A 22521-nucleotide genomic window follows, 5' to 3' on the forward strand; every position below is an offset into this window, starting at 1 on the left:
TACAAAACAAATCTTATGTTCCTAGTAACATTAGACTACATTCTTTCAGATGCAAAAGACTAGAAATTCATATCTGGTGTACACCTAAAGTTATTAGGTGTCAAAATTTGCCGATTTTAAGCGCCATTTGTGGCTGAACCACTTTAGGGGGGCCTAAAATTCTGTAGGGGGTCTAGAAATTTCTCTTTTTTTTGAATTGCTCATAGACATTGGCACATGGTTAATCCATTCTGAACATAATTAGGACCTATAAGTGCACTGTGACATTATCATGGGTCCTTCAAAATCAAAGATAATTTGATTGAACAGTACGGTGCTGATTTTGACCCCCTGAAATCCCAACGAAATTCAAATCAATCTTTTTTGGCATTGGGCATTTCAGACACAGCCAGTGAGTGACCACATTCAAAAAGAGGGTCACAACTGATTTAATTAAGAAGAAAATGCCTCTCAAAGAGAGCGCTTTGTCATTTTGACACCTTAAATTCCCAATTTTGGTCAAGGTCGCCAAACTTTGACGGCCTGCCATTCGCAAACGAAATGGAATTTGAATTTTTTTTCTTGTGACCTCACCTAGGGGTCCATGAAAGGTGTCCCTGAGCCAAAGGAGAGCAAAATCCAAGAGGGTGGGTGTACACTCAATCTGTTTTGACATGGACTGACCCACCTTGAAAATGTACTCATTTGCAGTTAAGGAGAGCTGAAAATTAATTTTAATTAAGTATTTCATATCTTTATTTGATTATCAGTAAAAAAACAAGTTATTTCCATTTTTATTATCAGTTTGAGATGCATGCGAGTCGGAAAATTGAAGACAGTACCCATTGGAAGATTCTGTGTCTCATCAGCCTGAAATGACACCAGCGAATGAAGCGTTTCTAGATGATTTCAAGAACACCACCGCGCATGCGTTAGACATTTTTAGCCTACGTTTAGTATCCTACTATATCGGATCGTTGAAACAAGAAAACCTCATTCACGAATTCACTCACCTTCCTACACCACCAGTTGAAATAAAACTCAAAACATCCCGTGGTATTCCTCAAAACTACATGTACCTTCATTAATAAACAAGGCGGTTCTCGAACCAAGAGTCTCGCCTTCTTTCGCAACTGCCTGCTTTCGCGATTACTTTTGGTAGAAGTAAATGAACCTGCAACCCATGGTGACCCCGAAATGGCCTTCCAAACATTTGGCTCTAAATGTTGACTGTACCCACAAAGTAATTTAACCTAAGATGACTCCTGGATGACCTCGGATGACCCCGAAATAACCTTCCAAACATTTGGCTCTAAATGTTGACTGTACCCACCAAGTTTCATACAAATATGACAGTTTTTAGTAATTTGACCTCAGATGGCCCCTGGGTAACCTCGGATGACCCCAAAATGACCTTCCAAAATTGGACTCTAACTGTTGACTGTACCCACCAAGTTGTATTCCCATACAACAGATTTTAGTAATTTGACCTTAGATGACCCCTGGGTGACCATGGATGACCCCAAAATGATCTTCCAAAAATTTGACTCTAAATGTTGACTGTACCCACCAAGTTTCATGCCCATACGACAATTTTTAGTAATTTGACCTCAGATGACCCCTGGGTGACCCTGGATGACCCCAAAATGACCTTATAAAACTTTGGCTCTAAATATTAACTGTACCCACCAAGTTTCATACCCATATGACAGTTTTAGTCATTTGACCTCAGATGACCCTTGGGTGACCTCGGATGACCCCAAAATGGCCTTCCAAAAATTTGACTCTAAATGTTGACTGTACCCACTAAGTTTCATGCCCATACGACAGTTTTCAGTAATTTGACCTCAGATGACCCTGATGACCCCAAAATGACCTTCCCAAAATTTGGCTCTAAATGTTGACTGTACCCACCAAATTTCATGCCCATACGACAGTTTTCAGTAATTTGACCTCAGATGACCCCTGGGTGACCTCGGATGACCCCCAAAATGACCTTCTAAAATTTGACTCTAAATGTTGACTGTACCCACCAAGTTTCATGCCCATACGACAGTTTTAGTAATTTGACCTCAGATGACCCCTGATGACCCCGAAATGACCTTCCAAAAATTTGGCTCTAAATGTTGACTTTACCCACCAAATTTCATGCCATATGTTATATCACTGTACGGATCTCCAGATAATTTGTTGTTCACGGGGTATTTTGCTTGTTTTCTTCTGCCTTACCCCTTCCTCCTCCCCTATACTGCCCTCTCGCACTTTCCCCCATCACTGAGCAGCTCGACACACTTGCCCCTATCACTGTTTAAAATTACAGCTCGATACGTCAAAGCATGGCGAAATACATAGCCTGAGAGCAACTTAATCCAATTTCAAGAAAACATTTGACCTCAAATGACCTATGGTGACCTTGAAATGACCTTGAAATTATGTGACACAACACCATAACATAAAGAACTTCATACTTCACCTATGGCCCAAGTTTCATTACAATAGGATCTGAACTGTTCATCTGAGAGCATTTAATCAAAACTTTAACCAAATTGTCACATACACACACCCCACACACACACCCCACACACCCCTACACGCCTACATACATACGGAAAAGTGATTATATAGTCTCCTGCCTTATCAGGCGAGACAAAAATTGAAATCCTAGTATGACCCGTTATCGAAAATTGTTTGATATAAAACGTCAACAAAAGTAATTTTTCTGAAGAGTAGAACTCATGTGTCAAAATGGCGGCTCGCAGTCGCATCCCCTGCTTTGTACGTGTTTACCCAGGTCACGGTCTGTCTACGTGACAAACAGTCAGGGTCAGAGGACAGCGCAACATGTCTGCTGCCATGCTGTAATATATCCTATCAGTCACCATTTTGTACCGTTCGCAGAGCGTGACGTCTGCACAACAACAGCCTAATATGGGCATAATGGCTCCGCCCAATGAACCATATACGGCGCTGTCAATCATCCTCTTCGTAGCTACGTCACATTATAGCTCATTCATATCATTACATATTCACAATCACCTTTGTCGAACAGACTCTTACGCAGGTACCGAGCTCACGCTGTCCTCACATTTTTCAACACCTGTAGAGATTACTACAAATTCGTCCAAAGGTAAGCAAAGGGTTGGGGATCGCATTTTTAGCTTTGACTAAACTGTTTCGGAGTTAAGGGCCGCTAAAAGTAGACGCTTGGGGCTGTATTTGTTGTGCATGTAACAGTGCAGAATGTTGATGCGAGAGTCTTACTTTTTTGTAAGACACTCTTGTTGGGAAATTTACAATTTAGGATTCCGATTCCTTTCACAAACGGCTATTGCCGAATCATTCCAATCGATAATGATCGACAAAGGATATTTGTTTATGAATAGGGGAATCAGTAATAAAAGCTGTAACGTGCTGGGAGTTTGTTCTCTCTCACTCAAACTCTCATCGGGTCAACACCACAATAATTGGTCGTTCTGTATTTAGTTGATATGTGTATCAGTACCAGTATGAAGATAAATAAAATCACTACCAAACCAAAATTCCAGTTTATCAAGAACTTTTATTTAACCAGTGGCCTACCGTATTATCTTTTATATAATACCAAACAACCTCGTTAGATGCATGTCACATTTTGAACAATGAGTGAAAACCGACAACATTCGCTGGTGAATTATAGTGACGCTTTAGTATGTACCGTAACCACTTTCGAGTATAAGCCCACCTTCGCTATAAGCCCACCCCTATTTTTCAAACCATTCTGAGAACAAGGGTGCACTCGGGTATAAGCCCAGTAGTAATTTTGGCCAAGTACTTAAATCATATCAATGCTTTTCTTTCACATTTTAAAACAGTAAAAAATATCAGTTAAAAATTAACATTCCATACTTATAATTAAAAAAATTGACATAGATGATAGAAATTGCTGGTACATTATTGGGCGTATTCAAATTAAGGTAGGGACTGAGTCCCGGGAATTCGAGTCCCGCCCGGGTAGCCGAGTACCCGGGCTGGAATTCCATGCCCGGATACCCGAAAAAAAAATTTTTCAAGATGTTTTGTATTTTTAATATGAAAATTGATACTTTGTATTCATGTCATACTTATTTTGATTTCAAAATGCATTCAAATTCAATGCATTTTGAAATCATTAATAGACTATGACATGAATACAAATTATCAATTTTCATATTAAAATAAAAAATATCTTGAAATTTTTTTTTTTTTTTTTTTTTTAGGTCAACCATGAATGATCCTAGCATTTAGGTCCAGGTCCAGGGACACTACAAAACCGAAGAAAAAAAAAATTAAAAAAATTAAAAAAAAAAATTTAAATTTCGGGTACCCGGGTACACGCCCGAAAAATAAACGGGTAACCGAGCACAAAATTACCCGAAAATCCCAACCCTAATTTTCAAATGGGGCAGATTGTTCATATTTTAAAATTCAACTACTAGCCCCTCTCCGGTTATAAGCCCACCCCCATTTTTGAAGTGAAATTGCCCATCTAGGGGGGGTGGGCTTATACCCGAGTGCCAGTGGTTACGGTATATACCGCCGTTCACGGAAGAACGGTGGTATACAAGTATACCTACCGAAAAACCATAGCAAAAGTACTCTAGCATCGAATGCGTAACTATCGATATATGCAAATTCAAAGCTAGAGTTCTTGAGTAAGCTTAGTGGAATAGTGGTGCCTGGTGTTAGCTACAAGGGTGAAAATAAGAGCGTGTGAACCAGGGGCCACTTTGGCAAAAAGTGGCCCCTGGTTCACCAAGATTTGAGTGAACCAGGGGCCACTTTGGATGAACCAGGGCCACTTTTTAAAAAATTATTATTTCAAGTTTGGGGATCTAAAATAAAAGCAGTATTTATAATGTTATTAAAAAAATAAAAAAATAAAATACGCCTATAATTTATATTACTACGTGGAGTTGCGAGGCTCAATGACTCGACTGACCAATGAGAGACGCCGACACGCCATGAAGTGATTAATATGCATGAACTATTCACACAGCCACTGAGTGATCACATTGTAACTTAGCACGTTGTTGAAAAAATTACACCGTGCAGTACGCTCACATAACACGTGCTCTCTGCAGTGCACCTCCCCCACTACACAGTGCACAGACTGTGCAGTGTTGTACAAACTTTAGTAAATAAAATCTTGGAAAGAAATTGTCAACAAATACGATATAGGCGGGAGGATAGGATATGCAAAAGTCTCACCGGTCACCGCTAGGTTTCAACATGGTCGCAATCCTTTCATTCATAAATATTTCTGAAGTAAAGTTGTTGCTGCACCTCTCCAAAATTGCTCAAATAAAACGTTAAAGTGCATTTCCATCGTGATATTCCATCACTAGTCGCTATGATAAATTTTCTCATTTCCATGTCAGTTTTGTTCCGAAACGTGGTCAGAAAAAGGTGCAAAAACTTGGCGAAAACTCAATCAATTTCCATAGTTTTTTCTGTATGTGACTGCCATTTCAATATTTAATGGGGTCATGGTTCATGTTCATGACGTCATCCCCACCGGAAATAGTCGATAGTTTACCGAAAATCTTCGGGGGTAACGGCAACGCCATGAATTAGGTATGCCAGGCAAACCTTAGTTTTAACACATTTGCTAGTCAGCGAAATTCGCCTAGACCGGGGTCCAAACACAATACATATTTACATACATGTAGAAATTTCAATTTTTTTCAAGAACAGGTCGGTTCAGGAAACCTACATTTAAGGTTGTGCGCCATGAATCGGGGGCCAAATGCGTTACATACTAAAAAATTGAACAATTTACATGTTTTTGTACTTAAACTGATCTAATTCATAAACTGTTCATCAAACCCCTATAAAATTATATATCACTGTAAAGCTTAGAGTACCAGGAAAGCACACATACAAACAATTGGTCAATATACCGGGTGCCACAAATGTCATATAAAATAGGGTGGAAAAGTTGAATTTTGGTTCAAAAAGTATACTATTTTGTTCCTCTCTTATTTACTAACATAAACACCTGTTCTGCTAAAACCTTTTTAGATACATGTGCTAATAACATTGTAGGCTTTCAAAAAAAGCCAACTTGTAATGATGAGTTATGTTGCCTAACTGAGATACAGGGTGTTCAAAAGTTGTACATAATTTGTATGATTTTTATTACATTTTCAATCAAAACTTTTTTCCTCCATGCCTCACACAAAAACCAGTGGCATATTTGAATTCCTCATCAAATTTCCATCCAAAAAATATTAACTTTTACAGCAGTGGAGTAACTCCTTCAAGAAATATGACCTTCAGAACATTTCCGAGCATAAATGAATAGTTAACACAGTAACGTATAGGAAAAGCCTAGAACCCATCAACACGGAATGCAGCACACTTACAACAAATTAACCTAGCTTGGAGTAAAACTGGTCAAATTGTAAACTAGACATCAATACCAAAACAATGGTACATAATCCATATCTCAATAAATTGCTGGGTTACAAACTTGCAGTAAAAAACAATATTCCCTATACATGTACTTTAACACATGCCTCAACCGTAGGCACCTCAACCTTAGGCACCTCCACCCCTGACTCTGCATCGTTTGAATTGCAATATCTCAAAAAGTTTATACAGTGTGAAGTTTTTACTTTCCACAATTTTAGCTAGATAAATTAGCAACAAAATGAGACCAAAACTAGCTCAGTACCCCTCTCCATTCTTGAGATCTGGGACAAAATGTACCGAATAAAATGAAAAAAATGTAATGCCTCCACCTTTTCCTATACCCAGGGATCGAATTCGTTTAAAAATTTTGTGTAGCAGTTTTTGGCTAATTCATCATAATCAGGATACTTCCATATACTAAAGCACTATAAAAAGTGCTATACAAATGCAAAATTGGGTAGCAGTTACTTCAAAATGTGGAGCAAACTGCTATGCGATACAGCCAAATTCGAACCCTGCCTATACCCCAATTCATGACGCACGATCATAAATATGTTTTCTATACTTCACTTGACCCAAATATATGATTTTTTATGGTGATGAGACACTCACACATGGAATTTTAGAGGGATTTTGATAGCAGTTCCATTAAAAAAAGCTGCTATCATCATGAGACTAAGGATCTAGAAACACCCCCATAATGCTGTTTTGGGGAATTTTGCTAGCAGAATCTTTTTGATGAAAGTCGATCTTTGAAAAGATGTAACTTTGCCACGTAAAGTGCTATGACAAAAAGGTTTTCAGTTTTGGCTTTCTTTACCAAGGGCTTTAAGGGGGTATTACACCCCTGGCAAATTTTGTGCCTATTTTTGCATTTTTCTAAAAAATTATAACACATTGGTGACAAGTTAGATATGTATATTATAGGGGCAAGGACTACAACTACTGTACTGAAAATTCAGCAACTCAAAGCAAGTAGTTATTGATTTATTGATCAAATATTGGTTTTCCCTCATTTTTGACTGTAACTCCACATCTGTTGTCTGTGCTGAAATAAAATTTCCATTGCAGTAGTTGTAGTCCTTGCCCCTATAATATACATATCTTACTTGTCCCCAATGCGCTATAATTTTGGAGAAAACTGCAAAAATAGCCTCAAAATTGGGTAGGGGTGTAGTACCCCCTTAATTTGATATATAAAATGATGCAGTTTGATGGCAAATTTAAATTCACCTGGCATACCTACATGAATGAAATCTTTTCCCGAGTCCAACTCGTGCACGATCGAAAGCTGCCGATAACTAAATTACGATAATTTATGCAGACTGACCTGGGCACCGCACTGAATTCTACGCGTATGCGTGCGCAGTTCATGATTTTAAACGATGTTTTCGTCAACAAAACTTGTTAAGCTTACAGGTAATTTCTACTTAAATTTAAGAGTCGGGTAGAAAATGGGTGTCGCCCGTCAATATTATTTTGCCTTGTCACGAGCGCACTTGCGTGATTTCTGGGGCCAAACGGTGCCTGTTGCCCGCTTAAAATCACCCTTGGTTAGCTAGCCTGAGCTGGGTGTGCTAACTAGCTCCTTTATTTCTAACTTCCTACAGCGTGAATGGGGGTACAACCGGTACATGTAGTTTGTTCGTGCCCAGGAATCAGTATCGTCATGATTGCTGGATCCAACGATGTTGGCAGATTCATCCACCATCATGGTCAACGCTCTGCAGGGTCTATTGTTCTATTGTTTCCGATTAGAGCGCTGACATATTGGAAAATGTTGCCAATCAATATTCATGAGAGTGTACATTCAACGTCCAGTTTGCGAAATTGTTTGTGTTTGGTAGGTGTGAAATACATCTGACTGGGCGTTTTAATTACGTAACGAATAAAGGCATTGACATCGTCGAATGGCTGCCCAGTGCTGCTATGTGTTTAGTTATTATATAGGCCTAATAATTATTATTAAATGTATTCATCATTCCTTTCTTTTCCGTACTTATTCTTTCCTAGGCCTACATTTTATCACTCCCTCGCTCTCATTGTCCCCTCTCACCCTCCCTCTCTCATTCCCATCATTTTCCTTATATTTCTATTTATCTACTTGTTTTTATTATCCCTTCCTCCAGCCCTCTCTCATTCTCCATATCCACTCCTCTCCTCTTCCTCCCTCCCCCCTCCCAAGACTTCTCACAGAGGTGAATCTGTCCCTCCCCAACCCCCTCCCCTCTTTGGATACGCCACTATTTCTATACCAATCTCCTTCTTAAAATAAAATTAAATGGAAATTTCTTAAAAACAACCTTTATAGGCCTATACTTATACTTACATGTATACGTATAGCGATTACCATTATACGGTGTAATATAGATAATGTATATGGACTGGAAATGGCAGCCTTCATACATTCTAATGTGTAATCGATCACCAAGAGCATTCAATTTATTTAAATGAAACACCTATCGTCAGGTGGGTGGTAAAGATGATTGCATCGACAGCTAAAGCCTCCTTATAGTCTTCAGACCCACACAAGCACACATTTGGAATACATGAGTACAATGGTACCACTTTACACATGACTGCCCTTACACATGACTGTAGTGTGGTCACTTATTGATACTCGCCTGTTGTGTAGAGCGTTAATATGATGCCGGATCAGTGACCAATTTAATGGCGGAACCCCTTTATTCAAACAATGGTACCACTTTTATGAATAGCCTGTCGCAACTTCTAATCGGCATCAAACGAACAAAAGATTATATAATCTATTGCGACTCTATTTCTATTTAAAACCTCTTTGATCATGGTGGTTCGGAGAGGTCATCTGGTTAAGTCGGGTTGCCCTCACAAGCGCTTTAACTTAGTTATTCCCATTCCCTGACTCTCGGCGACTGCATGTACAGCCACGTACAGCCACGGCGCGGTGTCGACTCAAAAGGTAGTTCCAGTAACTGTAACTCGTCGTACCTACTACTAGGACCTAGGTCAGTAGATGTCATTATGTTTATGATAAAGACTGAAGTCTTGCTGGCAGGACTACTCAAAAGGTGTTTGGCAATTGGCAACTGTGTTTTAACATTGTCAATTGACATGATTGATGCTAAAAACATATGGGCTTAACTTCATTCTATCACCGACACTTTACATGCTTAATACCGACTACAAATTTTTCATTTTTAAAAATTGTGTTCAATATAATTTATGAATACACCGCCGGTACTTACCTTCAGTTTTCAGTTTTGTGAGAACAAATATCAAATAGTTATTGAAATCTGGATACTGGTTCAATTGTTCTAATTTCTGTACAGAAATTGGTTAAGAAAAATAATTCTAATAATCGCACAAATTCACATGCGGCCGGACAACGCCGGTACATTTAGTACGCATGTCAATGGCAAATTGTAATGTGAATGAATGAACGAAGCTAAAATTGATACAACGCACTCGCAAAAAATGCTCTTGTTCTTCTTAAATTATACAAAATATTTTCTAACATATACGCAATCTTGTAAAGAAAAGGATACTTGTTGAACAGATCGTTGAGTTTCTGTGTGTGGACTTTGGGATTCCTTTAAAAGCTGCAAAATTTGCTGTAATCCATTCGGTTCGGGCTGCCACGACATCGCCATTTTGTTTTAGTGGCGAAATCTATGGACTTTTTTACATTCGTCAAAAGTGAGAAAATGTAATTTAAATGAAACAAAATAAGTAAGCTCATTATTTTTTATGTTAGCCTTTACATTAAACACTAATTTTATGAATTTATACAATGCTAATCATCTAATTTGTGACATTGTTGATTGACAATTACCAAAACTTTCATTTCTACTTGAAACGTATACAAATAAGCTCTAAATGAAGTGGAAAATGAGAAATGGTGCGGAAAATGAGGGCGTGTGACAGTTTCCAAACATGTGCTTTTGGATCAATATATATTAGGCCTTAGTCATGATATAAAATAATTAGCTGCTACATAACTTTAAAAAAAAAGAGTAGAGGCTATTTTTTTAGAGTTCATTTTATTTTTCAAGAAATTAACCCTAATTAATTATGCAGATTAAAATTAAAGCTAATTAACAAAATGCTAAACGGAATAAGCCTAGGCCTATTATAGGCCTAGGCCCTACTTATTAAACTTGTGGATACAAAAAATGTGGCAGGGGAGCTCAGGGGTATGTCAGTGATAGTCCCACTCCTGCTATTATGGTAAGTCCATGGAAAGGGGGAAGGGGCCGGCGGTTTTATTATACTGTGAAGAGGGTCCTGTTTTATGAGTCAGTGAAAAGACCGGGTGAAACGGTCCCTGATTTTTGTACTTAGGCCTATAGTGGAAAGGGGTAGGCCGGGGGTGTAGGTCTACATTTTTGAGTTGATCATTGAAAAGGGTTCCTAAAAAGACAGTAGCATTGCTATTTTTTCCACTTAATGAAGGTAGTGTTTAGCCCGGGGGGGTAGGCCTACTCAGTACAAATGACCATATACGGGGACGTGCCGCAAATAGGCTAGGCTATATAGCATTTTCAGCCTTTTGGTATATCAATATGACCCCTTTTTCAAAGCCTATTTTGGTATGGGTCCTTTTTTCAAAATTTTCTCATTTTTTCCGGAAAATAGCCCAATTTTTCCTTAATCTAGCCAAAGTTGTCAAAATTTTCCCAAAATTTTGGGAAAATTTGTAAAAACTAAGACAATTTGGGTTAAATTCGGCCGAAAATTTTGACTTTTGGTATATCAATGGGTCCAAATTTCTTGAAAAATTGGTATAGGCCTATTTATGGGTCCACTTTCAAATTCTCAGCGGCACGTCCCTACCAAAACCAAACTTGAGACCCCCCCTCCGGGTGTTTAGGGTCAATTTGAGGGGCTGCTGAGCAACAACACATGTGTGAGTAGCCCCCGATCATTTTTGACCATATAGGCCTACCCCCGTGTCTTTACGTCCCTCACCCCTCACCCCTTCCCCCTTTAGGCAACAATATTTTTTTTAAACTACCCAATTTAAATGCTAAAGAAATCGTTGGTTCTCCTTGGGGTTCTTAAAGGGTTCTGTTTTATGAGTCAGTGAAAAGGGTCACCAGTTTGTACTAGTGAAAAGGGGTATGCATATTAGGCAGGGGTGTATAGCCCTATATTTTTGAGTTGATCATTGAAAAGGGTTCCTAAAAAGTCAGTTTTATAGCATTGCATTGAAGGTTGGTTTTTGAAGTCAAATGAGCGACAACAGATGACGCGACTGAGTAGCCCCCGATCATTTTTGACCATACCCCGTGCCTTTCCGCCCCTGGCACCCATCCCCTTCCCTTTATAGGCCTATATGAACAATTAAAAAACTACCCAATTTAAATACTAAAGAAATATTTTGGTTTTCCTTGGGGTTCTTTGTAAAACCTAAAAAGTTCTTTAACCAAGAAAATGGTGTTTTTTTTGTATGGGAACCTTTGATAAGCTTGAAGAATCATTAAGGAACCCTCATCAGTAGAACAGAAGGGTTCCTTAAGTTATGAATGAATTAAAAAGTATCTAAGCCTATGCACATCTTTAGGGTTCGAGGTGCTATATCATCATCATCAGTCGACTACAAGCGATCTTGGGCAAGCGAAACAATTTTGTTTGGCTGCAGCATCCCTTCAGTATCTCCCAGGAGGTGCTGTACATACTGTAAGTACAGTGTCCGCGGCCGTCCCGGTTTCCTCTTCCCATGTGGTGGAATATAAAGTGCATTATTCTTTCACAGGCTCGTCATCTTCAAGACGCAGTATATGGCCGAGAAATTTGAGTTGATGAATCTTGACTCTGGCAACCAGTGGAGTGGTGTTGGTCAGGTTGTAGATGGTTTCATTTGGGATCCGATCCACACGCTTGATGTTTAACATGACTCTGTAGCAAGATGTTGCAAAGGCATTGATCTTGTTTTCCATGTCATTGGTGATTACCCATGACTCGCACCCGTACAGAAGGATAGTGACAAAAGTTGTTTCAAACAGTTTGATTTTTGTTCCGATTGGCAGGGATGGGCTTCTCCAAAGGCGTTCCAGTTTCCAGAAAGCGGCCCAGGCTAGTGCTTTTCTTCTTTTTAGGTCTCCAACACTAGAGCCCATCTTGGAACCCAAGTACTTGAAGCCTGTGACATGGTTGATGGTACTACCATAGACTTCAAGTGCTGGCTGGGCGTTACAGTTTGCAGTCATATATTCTGTCTTAGGTGCGCTGATGACAAGGCCTAGATCTGCTGCTGCTGTTGCAGTCCTATTAAGCCGTGACTGGGCCCGGGCTATAGAAGATTCCAACAGGGCAATATCATCATTCATCAGCAAAATCCAGGTCATTCAGCATCCTAGCAGGATACCTGCTTGACCGACGTGGGTAGGTAACAATTCCAGCATCAATTCCAGAAGTTGATTTCTTCAGGAGGTAGTCTACCAGGATAATGAACAGGAATGGTGCCAACACATCACCCTGAAGCACTCCAGTTGTTACTTGGAAAGGCTCTGAGATACTTCCATCTACCATAACGGCACTATTGGAGTCCTAGAGCACCATGGATGGCATTGACCACAACGGCACAACCTTTGGTATTCCATAATGCCGCAGCACTGAGAACATGACGGACCTGTTTATGGAGTCAAAGGCTTTTTTGAAGTCCACAAAAATGACTGTCAAGGGAAGCTGGTACTCCTTGAAGCCTTCCATGATCCTCCTCAAAATGTGTATTTGCTGAGCACAGCTTCGACCTGATCTAAAGCCAGCCGGGTTGCTTCTCAGTAGTAAAGGATCAATGTGAGGTCGAATCCTGTTCAGAAGGATCTTGTTGTACACTTTTGCAGCAATGGACATAAGCGAAATACCACGGTAGTTTGTCGTGAGAGAGAGAGGTCGCCTTTCTTTGGTAGAGGAATGATGACATTTGTGACCCATTGACGTGGCGGTGTCAGCGTTGAGAATACTTCCATACAGAATTTGATAATCATATCAATCATGCTATCCCCTCCTCCCTGAAGTGCTTCAGCAGTTATAGCACAGTCCAATGCTGCTGCCTTGTTGGTCTTCATGGCTGCTATTGCTTCGACTACTTCTTCACGAGTTGGGGGCTCAGTGATAATAGGAAGATCTTCAACAGCTGGTGCAGGAAGTTCTGAAGCTGCTGTGCCACTGTCGTTGTTAAGGAGTGAGCTGAAATATTCCTTCCATTCCTCAAGCAGTTCATGGTCACTGGTTGGGGCTGATCCATCTCTCTTTTTTTTTTTTTTTTCTTTCCTTGAGTTCTTCCCAGAAAGCGAGTGTATGATTTTCCAGGTGGTGGTGTAATTCCCCATTTCATCGGCCAGCTTCAGGTCTTCCCTCTGCTTATTGAGTGTAGCAAGCTCATCAGATTTATAGTAGGAGTTGTTAAGGCTGGTGTAGATTTCTATAGATTGACGAGACTTTGAAATGGAGTACCGCTTTTTGGCCTCATCCCTTTCAAGTTTAAGTCGGATGGTTGCATCTGATACCCAACTTGGCAGTCCACATGGCTTTTGCTTTCCAATAACTTCCTCAGCAACTTCACGAACTGCTTTCTCAAAGGTCTCATACCTATCAGAGATGGGTGTGGCATCATCCATGCTCAAGACCTGGAATCTGTTTGTTAGTTCCAGCTGAAATTCCTCTTTTGTATCAGGATCTTGCAACTTCTTCCAATTGAATTTTGGTCTTTTGCAAGGTTTTCCTTTGCTTCAACTGGCAGCTAGACGGACGCTCACAATACGATGATCGGAGCCCACTTCTACTGAATTGTATGCTCGACAGTTGCGGAGAGAATTTACCCACTTGCTGTTTATTAGAATGTGGTCTAACTGTGCATGGGTTGATCCAGCTGGATGGGTCCAAGTCCAGAGACGATTCCTGGGTTGGTGGAATCTCATTTGGGCCGGTCTGTGGTTGTACTCCTGGCAAATGTTGACCAGACGCTCACCGTTGTCATTGGTTGAATCATGGTAGCAGTATGGACCAATCACCCAAGGATGGGAAAGTTGACTATCTGTTCCAATTCTGGCATTAAAATCACCGAGGATGAGATGGATGTCGTGCCTTTTCATCCAAGTGGTCAGATAGAGATGAATAGAAATCCTCCTTGTCAGAAGATGTTGAGCATTCAGTGGGTGCATATACAACAGTGATGCTAAGCTGAGGGTTACCATGGAATGTTACAAATAGTATCCGCTATATACGGGACAAAAAAAGTTATAATTTGCACCTTTTTTCTTGGAGTTGAGTTAAACAATATTCTAATCAGTGGCGGTGCCAGGGGTTATGGGGGATGTTCCCAGTCAAAACTCTTTCCCCATACTGAGATACGAGGGGCGGTCGTAGAAATAGGTATGCTATACTTTGTCGCACGGTATTGAATTTGGTCTCATTTAAAAGCTTGTTCCTTCAAAACATTACTGCAAAGACTATTGGATTTTTGCATCACCTACTGTATGGTCAATACACTCTTCAGAGGAAGCCTACCTCTATGAATCACAGGTAGGCCTATACTACCTGAAGTGAACACGTGGTCATCATGGCAATTTCTCCCGACAGTGGTGAAAACCCAAATAAATTTAAAAATGTTACAGTTGCTGTAAATGGTAATGAAGTCCTTGAATTTCAACAGCAACGAAATGGTCCTTAGAGTTCAATGAGAATCCTTTAAGATCACCCAAGGTCCAAAAGACTTGCTGACCGTCACCACTAATGATATACGTACTGATATACAGTGACATTGATAATGAATAAAGACCAAACAAGAAAGATGAGATAGCACAAAATATGACATCTCTGATGAAAGTGTAAGGTCTTCATCGCTGTTTTCTGAGATTCGGGGAGAGTCATGATAACAAATCATTTGCCAAATGAAAGTACAATCATAGGCATATATCATACAATTTTGATAGCAAAATTGAGGCAAGCCATCAAGTAAAGAAGATTGGTGGTAGGAATGGGGCTGTTCTCGGATTGTGTCTTGTACACTATCCTCAGTTTGTCAAGCTGCCATTCCCGACCATAAGGGGTCAGATTCGGCTAATCATATTGTGGTCCAGCCATGGCCTCCAGTTTATAGCGATACTTATTTCAATATTTTAAGTCCTACCTTCATAATATCAGGTTTGCTGGTGATCAATGCTGGTGAGCCTTCACTGAATTGAGTGGCTCATGGAGCAGTCTGAAGACTTTCATTTTGTTGAAAAATTGAGACGGGTGCATTGAGGTATGCAGTGACCATGTTCAAGATTGAGATAGAAAGAATCTGGCTAGTTGTTCTACGAACTTATTCTACTAGTAACAACCCAAATTGAACACCACCCCCGTCCCCCATTAACTTTGCCCCCTGTTAAATTATACAAATGAGCTGGAGACCCTCAATTGCTTTTTGCGAAATTTTGATTTTGATAGGGATTCAAGCCCCACCAGTACCCCCTCCTCACCTAAGATCGGTAATTTACTATTCATATAGGCGCCAATCCCATGGGATGGGCGGAAAATACCCCCCCCCCCCATTATTTTGATAAGTCATACAATCATTCCCCTTGACGCCTTAGTATGTTTCTGATCAAATTAAACTCATGATTATTGGCCATTTTAGTCTAAAAACTGCCCCATTTTTGCGTTCTTCACGTCAATTTGTTCCACTATAACACCTGCACCATGTCATTTTCTTTAATATGGCAAAACATATTTTTATTTTTAGATTTTCGCATCTATCGTCTAACTAGGTGCGACCTCAGGGTTTTATTTGGGGGGGGGGCTCTTATCGGCAAGATTTTGGGACTAAGTTCCCCCGCCCCAACATCGACCCCGGGCATCGACCCCGGGGCATCGACCAATAATAGAGAACTATAGCTACTCGTATTTGAATGGGAATTCAATATTGCTGTTTTCTTCCGATTTTTTGCCAAAATTTTCATTTCAAATATACCTAATGACAATATTTCAATGACCTATCCTTCATTTTTAGGCAATTATTATTTATAAACAATTTTTAAATTTTTTATTTACACTACCGTATATACGCTGGGATCACTAAGATTAGAATTTTGCCTGAATTAGTGCAGTAGCGTAGATTTCTTTTTGACATTGGGGGATGGGGTTGGAATTTTTTTCTTGAATTACTGAATCCAGCACCTTTTGGCGAAGCCAGCAAAATTGGCACTTTAAAATGGCCAAATATGAGGTTAATTTGGTTAGAAACCTACATACAGGGGTCAAAATGCATGGGGGAATGATTGTATGGTATGGACCACAGTCAGTCACACCCTGTCAAATATTTTGGGGCAAAACCAAACTGGCTGCTGTGGAGACTTAAGTTGATCTACAGAGAGAAGCCTTCGGAGGAAGCCTGGAGGAGCCCGGGGGGGGGTCACTCCCATTGTGGCCTGTACACCATCCGCGATAATCAACTTTTGAAAAGTACCCTATAAACAAGGATTTAACCCTTGGCTAAAACGACACCCTAAACAGGGATTTCATTCCTAACATCAAATTTCATACCCTAAATTTCATTTCCGCGTATTTAGAAATTGCAATTTTGCTACCCTTTTTCCAATTTTTTCATGTTTTGACACCTAAACGCGATACGCGCGTATCGTGTCTACCCACGAAAAACGGCCCTTTTTACGTGTTTTCATTATCGCGGATGGTGTACAGGCCACAATGGGAGTGACCCCCGGGGCCGGGGGTCACTCCCATTGTGGCCTGTACACCATCCGCGATAATCAATTTTGAAAAGCACCCTAAACAAGGATTTAACCCTTGGCTAAAACGACACCCTAAACAGGGATTTCATTCCTAACATCAAATTTCATACCCTAAATTTCATTTCCGCGTATTTAGCAGTTGCAATTTTGCTACCCTTTTTTCCAATTTTTCATGTTTTTGACACCCTAAACGCGATACGCGCGTATCGTGTCTTCCCACGAAAAACGACCCTTTTTACGCGTTTTCATTATCGCGGATGGTGTACAGGCCACAATGGGAGTGACCCCCCGGGATATCAGGGCGGCCAGCATCCCAGGAGGTGGGGGCGGGCAAGACTTCTCACAGGGGCAGCTTCTCCCTTTGCCCCCTAGCTATGCCACTGATGCAAATTAGACAATTAAGGTATACCATTATTGCGGGCATGTCAAATCACAAGCAAGCAATACCCTTTGTTCAGATGACCGATGAGGAAAAGGGAAAATTATTTTAAAGAAAATCATCCCAGACAGAATATTTTGGATTATTACTGAAAACAGTAGCGTAGCCGCTACGTAGCGTAGCCGCTACGTAGCGTGGGTCATCCGATTGGGGGGCACCGACCATGATTGGGCCAGGGGGGGCACAGGCTCTGAGGGGGGAGGAGCACAAGCCGATTTGGGCAATTTTCCTTTGGGATTTTCTCAATTTTGCAACCAATTGGGGGTGCCCCCCGTGCCCCTATGACGCTACGCCACTGACTGACACCAATGAAAATCGCAATTCTCAGAGCTATAATACTAATAGGAGCCTGCTGAGGTATATTACTATTGGGGGCATTTAAATGGTCATTGACTGAATGGTCCTTTGTAGTTCATAAAATTTATATGTCAAGTATTGCGATCAAAAAATGTAATGTTACATTATTATTTTGATCGCATTACTTGATGTTTAATTTTTGTTAACTACATCAGGGACCGTTCAACATTTATGTCAGGGGGAGTGGGAGTTTTGAAACATGTCACATTCCCCCTCTGCTTAACATTTTTGAATTCCTCCCTTGTTTTCCTTTTTTTCTCCCTTTTATTAACATTCCCCCCTCCTGATTCAAGAAAAGAATTCAGATTCCCCTTCCAAGACACACAAAAACATTTGGATCCCCCATCGTAAATATTGAACGGCCCCTTATGTCAATGTTGTAACATTAAAAGAAAGTGGGGTTAGAAGTGAATTTTCAAAATTTTGTTTCTTTTTCATTTTTTAAAATTATATATGGGTTATTCCAGTTGAAATCCATATCCCCTATGGAAGACATTACCTTATAATCTCCCTGAATGGATGGCTCCAATTGAAATCTACACCCTTTGTGTGGGAGATTAAGATCATGTCTTCCATACGGTGTATGGAGTTCAACTGGAATAGCCATATGCCGGCTTATACTTTAGAATTTTAGTTTCTGTATGAATATATTTGATTTCTTTGTTGTTATTTTAGTACATCCTCTATTCATTGTGATTCACGGTCGGCTGGTGAAACGCATAATTCTATAGTCCGTTCACTATAAGATGGCACATGACCTTTGGAAAGTATAGGTCCCCAGGGAGACAAAGGTCAAATGGTATACACTATACAGCTTTAGTGGATGTTGCCACAAATTTAAACATTTCCTTTTGTGATACATAATTAAAGTAATTCAAGTGGAAAACGAACAGGGTCATGTGTCATCTTATACTGAATAGACTATAGGATCATTGAAGTTCTGGTTTGATGTAGTCTTGAGCCGTCATTGATTCTAAGCCATTATCTGCAAAAAGGAAAGAGAAGTATTAGTAATCATTTAGTTGTGTCATACTCTGGTGATAAATGTACTAAAATAATCAACCCTCTCCCCTCTCTCACTAATGTTAGGTTATCATGTGTAAAGGATATATAAAGAGTATATATGATTTAATAACATTTAGATACATTTTTTGAAAACTTGCTGCAAAACATTCTAACATAGTATTGACAAAATATTTTGAAAAAAATTACAATAATATTCTGACAATATTTTAATGTTGTTGTAGTGTTTTTTAACATGTTCATGACTTTTTATATTTATATAATCCGACAACAACAATACTACAACCAAACAATTTTAAAACATTTTTGTGTTTGCTGGGATTTTCACTCTCTCATATAATTAGCTATAATTCTTTCTCGGTCTGTCTATTTTCTCTACTTCCCCCCCCACTCCCTCTCTCTCTTCTTCCCATCACAAACTCTCTCTCTCTCCACCTCCTTCAGCCATATTGAGATTATTGATATAATAGCAACACACCATGGAATAATTTGCTATCTACTGAAGATAGCATCAGAAATTTGCCATGGACACAGAATTAACCACCTTCCCCTCCTGGGCTTGAGTCTAAATACTAGCTTACCTCCTGTGCTGTCCGTATGGAAGAAATGAGATGGTTGCGGCTTTATGGGCTTATTATCCATGTGTTCTATGGTTAACAGTTGAGCATCTGTGAAACTGTAATTAACAAGTTGAGATTGATTGATTGATTGATTGATTGATTGATTGATTGATTGATTGATTGATTTTTTGTGTTGAAATGTCTATTTTTCATATTGATTAAATAATAATGTTCCCTGTGCAGAGTGCAGACAGGGAGTTATGAAGTCTGATTGATTGATTGATCAATCAAAATGATTGATTGATTGATTGATCAATCAATCAAATGATTGACTGACTTATCTATCCATCAACTGATTATTTGATCAATTGATTGATCCATCCATCAAATGACTGATTAATTGATTGCCTGATTTATCGATCAATGATTGACCGATTGATTATATCTTTTATTGATTGATCAATGTATTGGGCTATTCCATAGAAACATCTTCCATAGTGGGAGTATGTTTTTCGAATGGAATTGGCTAGGCTTAATTATTTTGAAACCCATACTGCCCCTGTATATTGCTTTACCTATACCTTCCACAATGGGAGTTAGTATGTAAAATGGAAGTTACCCAATTGCTATACGATTTGAAACCTATACTCCGATGATCTGTGGAAGACTTCAGCCAAATCGTCCACAGGGGGAGTGTGGATATCAAATGAAATCGCCCATTGCCATTACCTTCTTTGTTCTATAGGCCTGTAGTCGTTCCTCATCAAGGATGTACTATGCGGTACTGAGATGTCTTGGGGAGCCTGCTCCATGGTGAGACCTCTTACAAACTGGTGGTAGTCTATGCTGGTACCGTCACCATGCTTATCACATCTGGCGAAGGAAGAGATAACAATTGGAGGGATATGAGTAAAAGATAGGCAAAAAATATCTTAATATGTTGAGGGCATCAAGGTGGGCAGAGTTTAAGTAAAAGATAGGCAAAAAATATCTCAATATGAATTTCATCGCAAGCGGCAAATATATGAAAATTGAGATAACATTGCCAAACGATTGTCAAGAGATGGTGCGATTATACGTAAAAAAGTTCACCAACTCGCAATATTTTAAAACAGTAATCAGGTGTGTAAGTTCTTTTATGGTAAATGCGATAAACACCACATCCATTTAACACAATTTGGTCCTTTTCTCAAATGGATTTATCGCGTTTTGTGATGCAACTCTTCTTACGTTGAGGGCATCAAGGAAATTCAATGTGTCATAATGCAAAATTTTTGACCAACAACAAATAAAAAGTGGGCCCAACAATGTATCAATTTTTCAGGAAATTTGGACCCATCAATATACCAAAAGTCAAAATTGTTGGCCAAATTTAACACAAATTGTCTTGGTTACAACTTTCCTCAAAAATATTTTCCAAAAACATATTGAGAATAAAAAATTGGCCTAAAAAAGGGTCAGTGATAAACCAAAAGGCTGAAAAATATCATTTGCACTCAGTTTTGATCATTCAGGTTGAGTGCCACCCTCCAACATTTCAAGATGGATTTACTGTAATGCATGTATACCTACCTATCTATAAGTCTATCCAATGCTTGACTACTGGCATTAATTTGGAATTTGTTAACGGTATCCTTCATTTCTCTCCTGCTTAAATGGCGGTGTGTTCAGGATCCTTGTCCATGAAAGATCTGCGTAATCTGATATGCAGGGGATCCATGGGGTTCAATCTATAATGGAAAATGGAATGAAAGACAACAACCAATTTAGTACAGAGATCAAGAGGACCTAGGTTCAACTCCTGACTTGGAATTCTTTAGCATGCATTCCCAAAATAATATTCTCTTAATATCCAGCGGGACCATCCTGAGACATTCCATGTCAACTCCAGGGATGTGCACCGCAGCACCTCTTCAATTTTTTTCTTTTTCTGTGTGGTGGTAGATATTGATGAGAAAGTAAAATCCCGAAAATTTGAGCTTCATACTCCATTCCGTTTTCCTGTGGCATCAATTTGAAATTTAGTGGGTTTAGCGTAAAAAATGCATGTGTCGCAACGCGAAAGACAATGTAAAGAGGTCCATAAATCTATAAGGGAACCCCCTACAACTTTGAAAAGTATGTATCCTGGGGTACTTTCTTGTGTAGAATTCAAATCTGGCATCAGAAAACTTGTAAATTCTTTACTTTAAAAGATATAGGGCCCTCAAAATGCAACTTCGGCCATCCAGGACCAACTTCGGCGGGTCAGAACATTTTCTTTCGCGTTGCGACACATTTTTTACGCTAAACCCCCTAAATTTCAAATTGATGCCACGGGAAAACAAAATGGAGTATGAAGCTCAACTTTTCAGGATTTTACTTTCTTATCAATATCTACCACCACACTTCAAAAAATTGAAGAGGTGCTGTGGTGCACATCCCTGGAGTTGACATGGAATGGCTCTCCTTTTCAATTGTCCTGAGCTGCTTAAATTGATAAACAGGGACTCTGGCAATGAAATAGCATAAAGTGATCTAATCTGGAGGTCTTTGGTTCAAAATCTTATTTAAAATAATAATGTTTGAACTTTATCAACTTTTAACACTGTTTGTTCACACTGTCACTGCATTTCTCCAGTAATGATAACAATATTTTCTAATACAATGACATATTCTAGTAATACCATACTTACGCATGATAATAAGTCTTCTTAGCCATATTGATCCTTTCTATATTATTAGGTGCCATAGGGTTACCTCCCAAGTCCAGTGTGTTTTTACTAACGAACAGAAAAGAATGAGAGGGAAAACAGGTTAGAGTACAAGTTTCTCAAACTATTTTTGTCTAGTGTTAAAATATTCTAAGGAGCTTGTCATCTCAACATTACAAGGGACCTGTGAAATAACCAAAGTCGCAGCTCGTATGTGTTTGTCATCCCAGGGGCGTAGCAAGTAGGTCAGCAAGCTCAATGAAATCCAGGGGCCCCAAGGGGTCCAGGGCCCAAGCAAAAGCAAAAATGACTATAGGATATAT

The 22521-nt window shown here is 39.5% G+C and overlaps 2 protein-coding genes across 5 annotated transcripts in view; both read right to left on the bottom strand.

Annotated features, from left to right (window-relative positions):
• The window catches only part of LOC140145907 (transportin-1-like), a 58308-nt gene extending 48268 nt beyond the window's left edge, over positions 1 to 10040 (bottom strand). For all 4 annotated transcript variants that reach the window (XM_072167626.1, XM_072167625.1, XM_072167624.1 and 1 more), the window contains exons 1-2: positions 9936 to 10040; positions 9636 to 9711 (exon numbers count right to left, since the gene is read on the bottom strand). In XM_072167626.1, coding sequence (XP_072023727.1) covers positions 9636 to 9711; positions 9936 to 10040 — 181 coding nt within the window. The remainder of the gene's footprint in view (positions 1 to 9635; positions 9712 to 9935) is intronic.
• Positions 10041 to 17424: 7384 nt separating this feature from the next.
• LOC140145909 (uncharacterized) overlaps positions 17425 to 22521 on the bottom strand; it is a 32595-nt gene continuing 27498 nt past the window's right edge. Inside the window, 6 exon segments of the mRNA XM_072167627.1 lie at positions 17425 to 18907; positions 19527 to 19621; positions 20235 to 20378; positions 21078 to 21165; positions 21168 to 21235; positions 22181 to 22267. Of these exon segments, the coding sequence (XP_072023728.1) occupies positions 18852 to 18907; positions 19527 to 19621; positions 20235 to 20378; positions 21078 to 21165; positions 21168 to 21235; positions 22181 to 22267 (538 nt within the window). The 3' untranslated portion in view covers positions 17425 to 18851.

Source organism: Amphiura filiformis, chromosome 2 (assembly GCF_039555335.1).
Source record: "Amphiura filiformis chromosome 2, Afil_fr2py, whole genome shotgun sequence".
NCBI lineage: Eukaryota > Metazoa > Echinodermata > Ophiuroidea > Amphilepidida > Amphiuridae > Amphiura > Amphiura filiformis.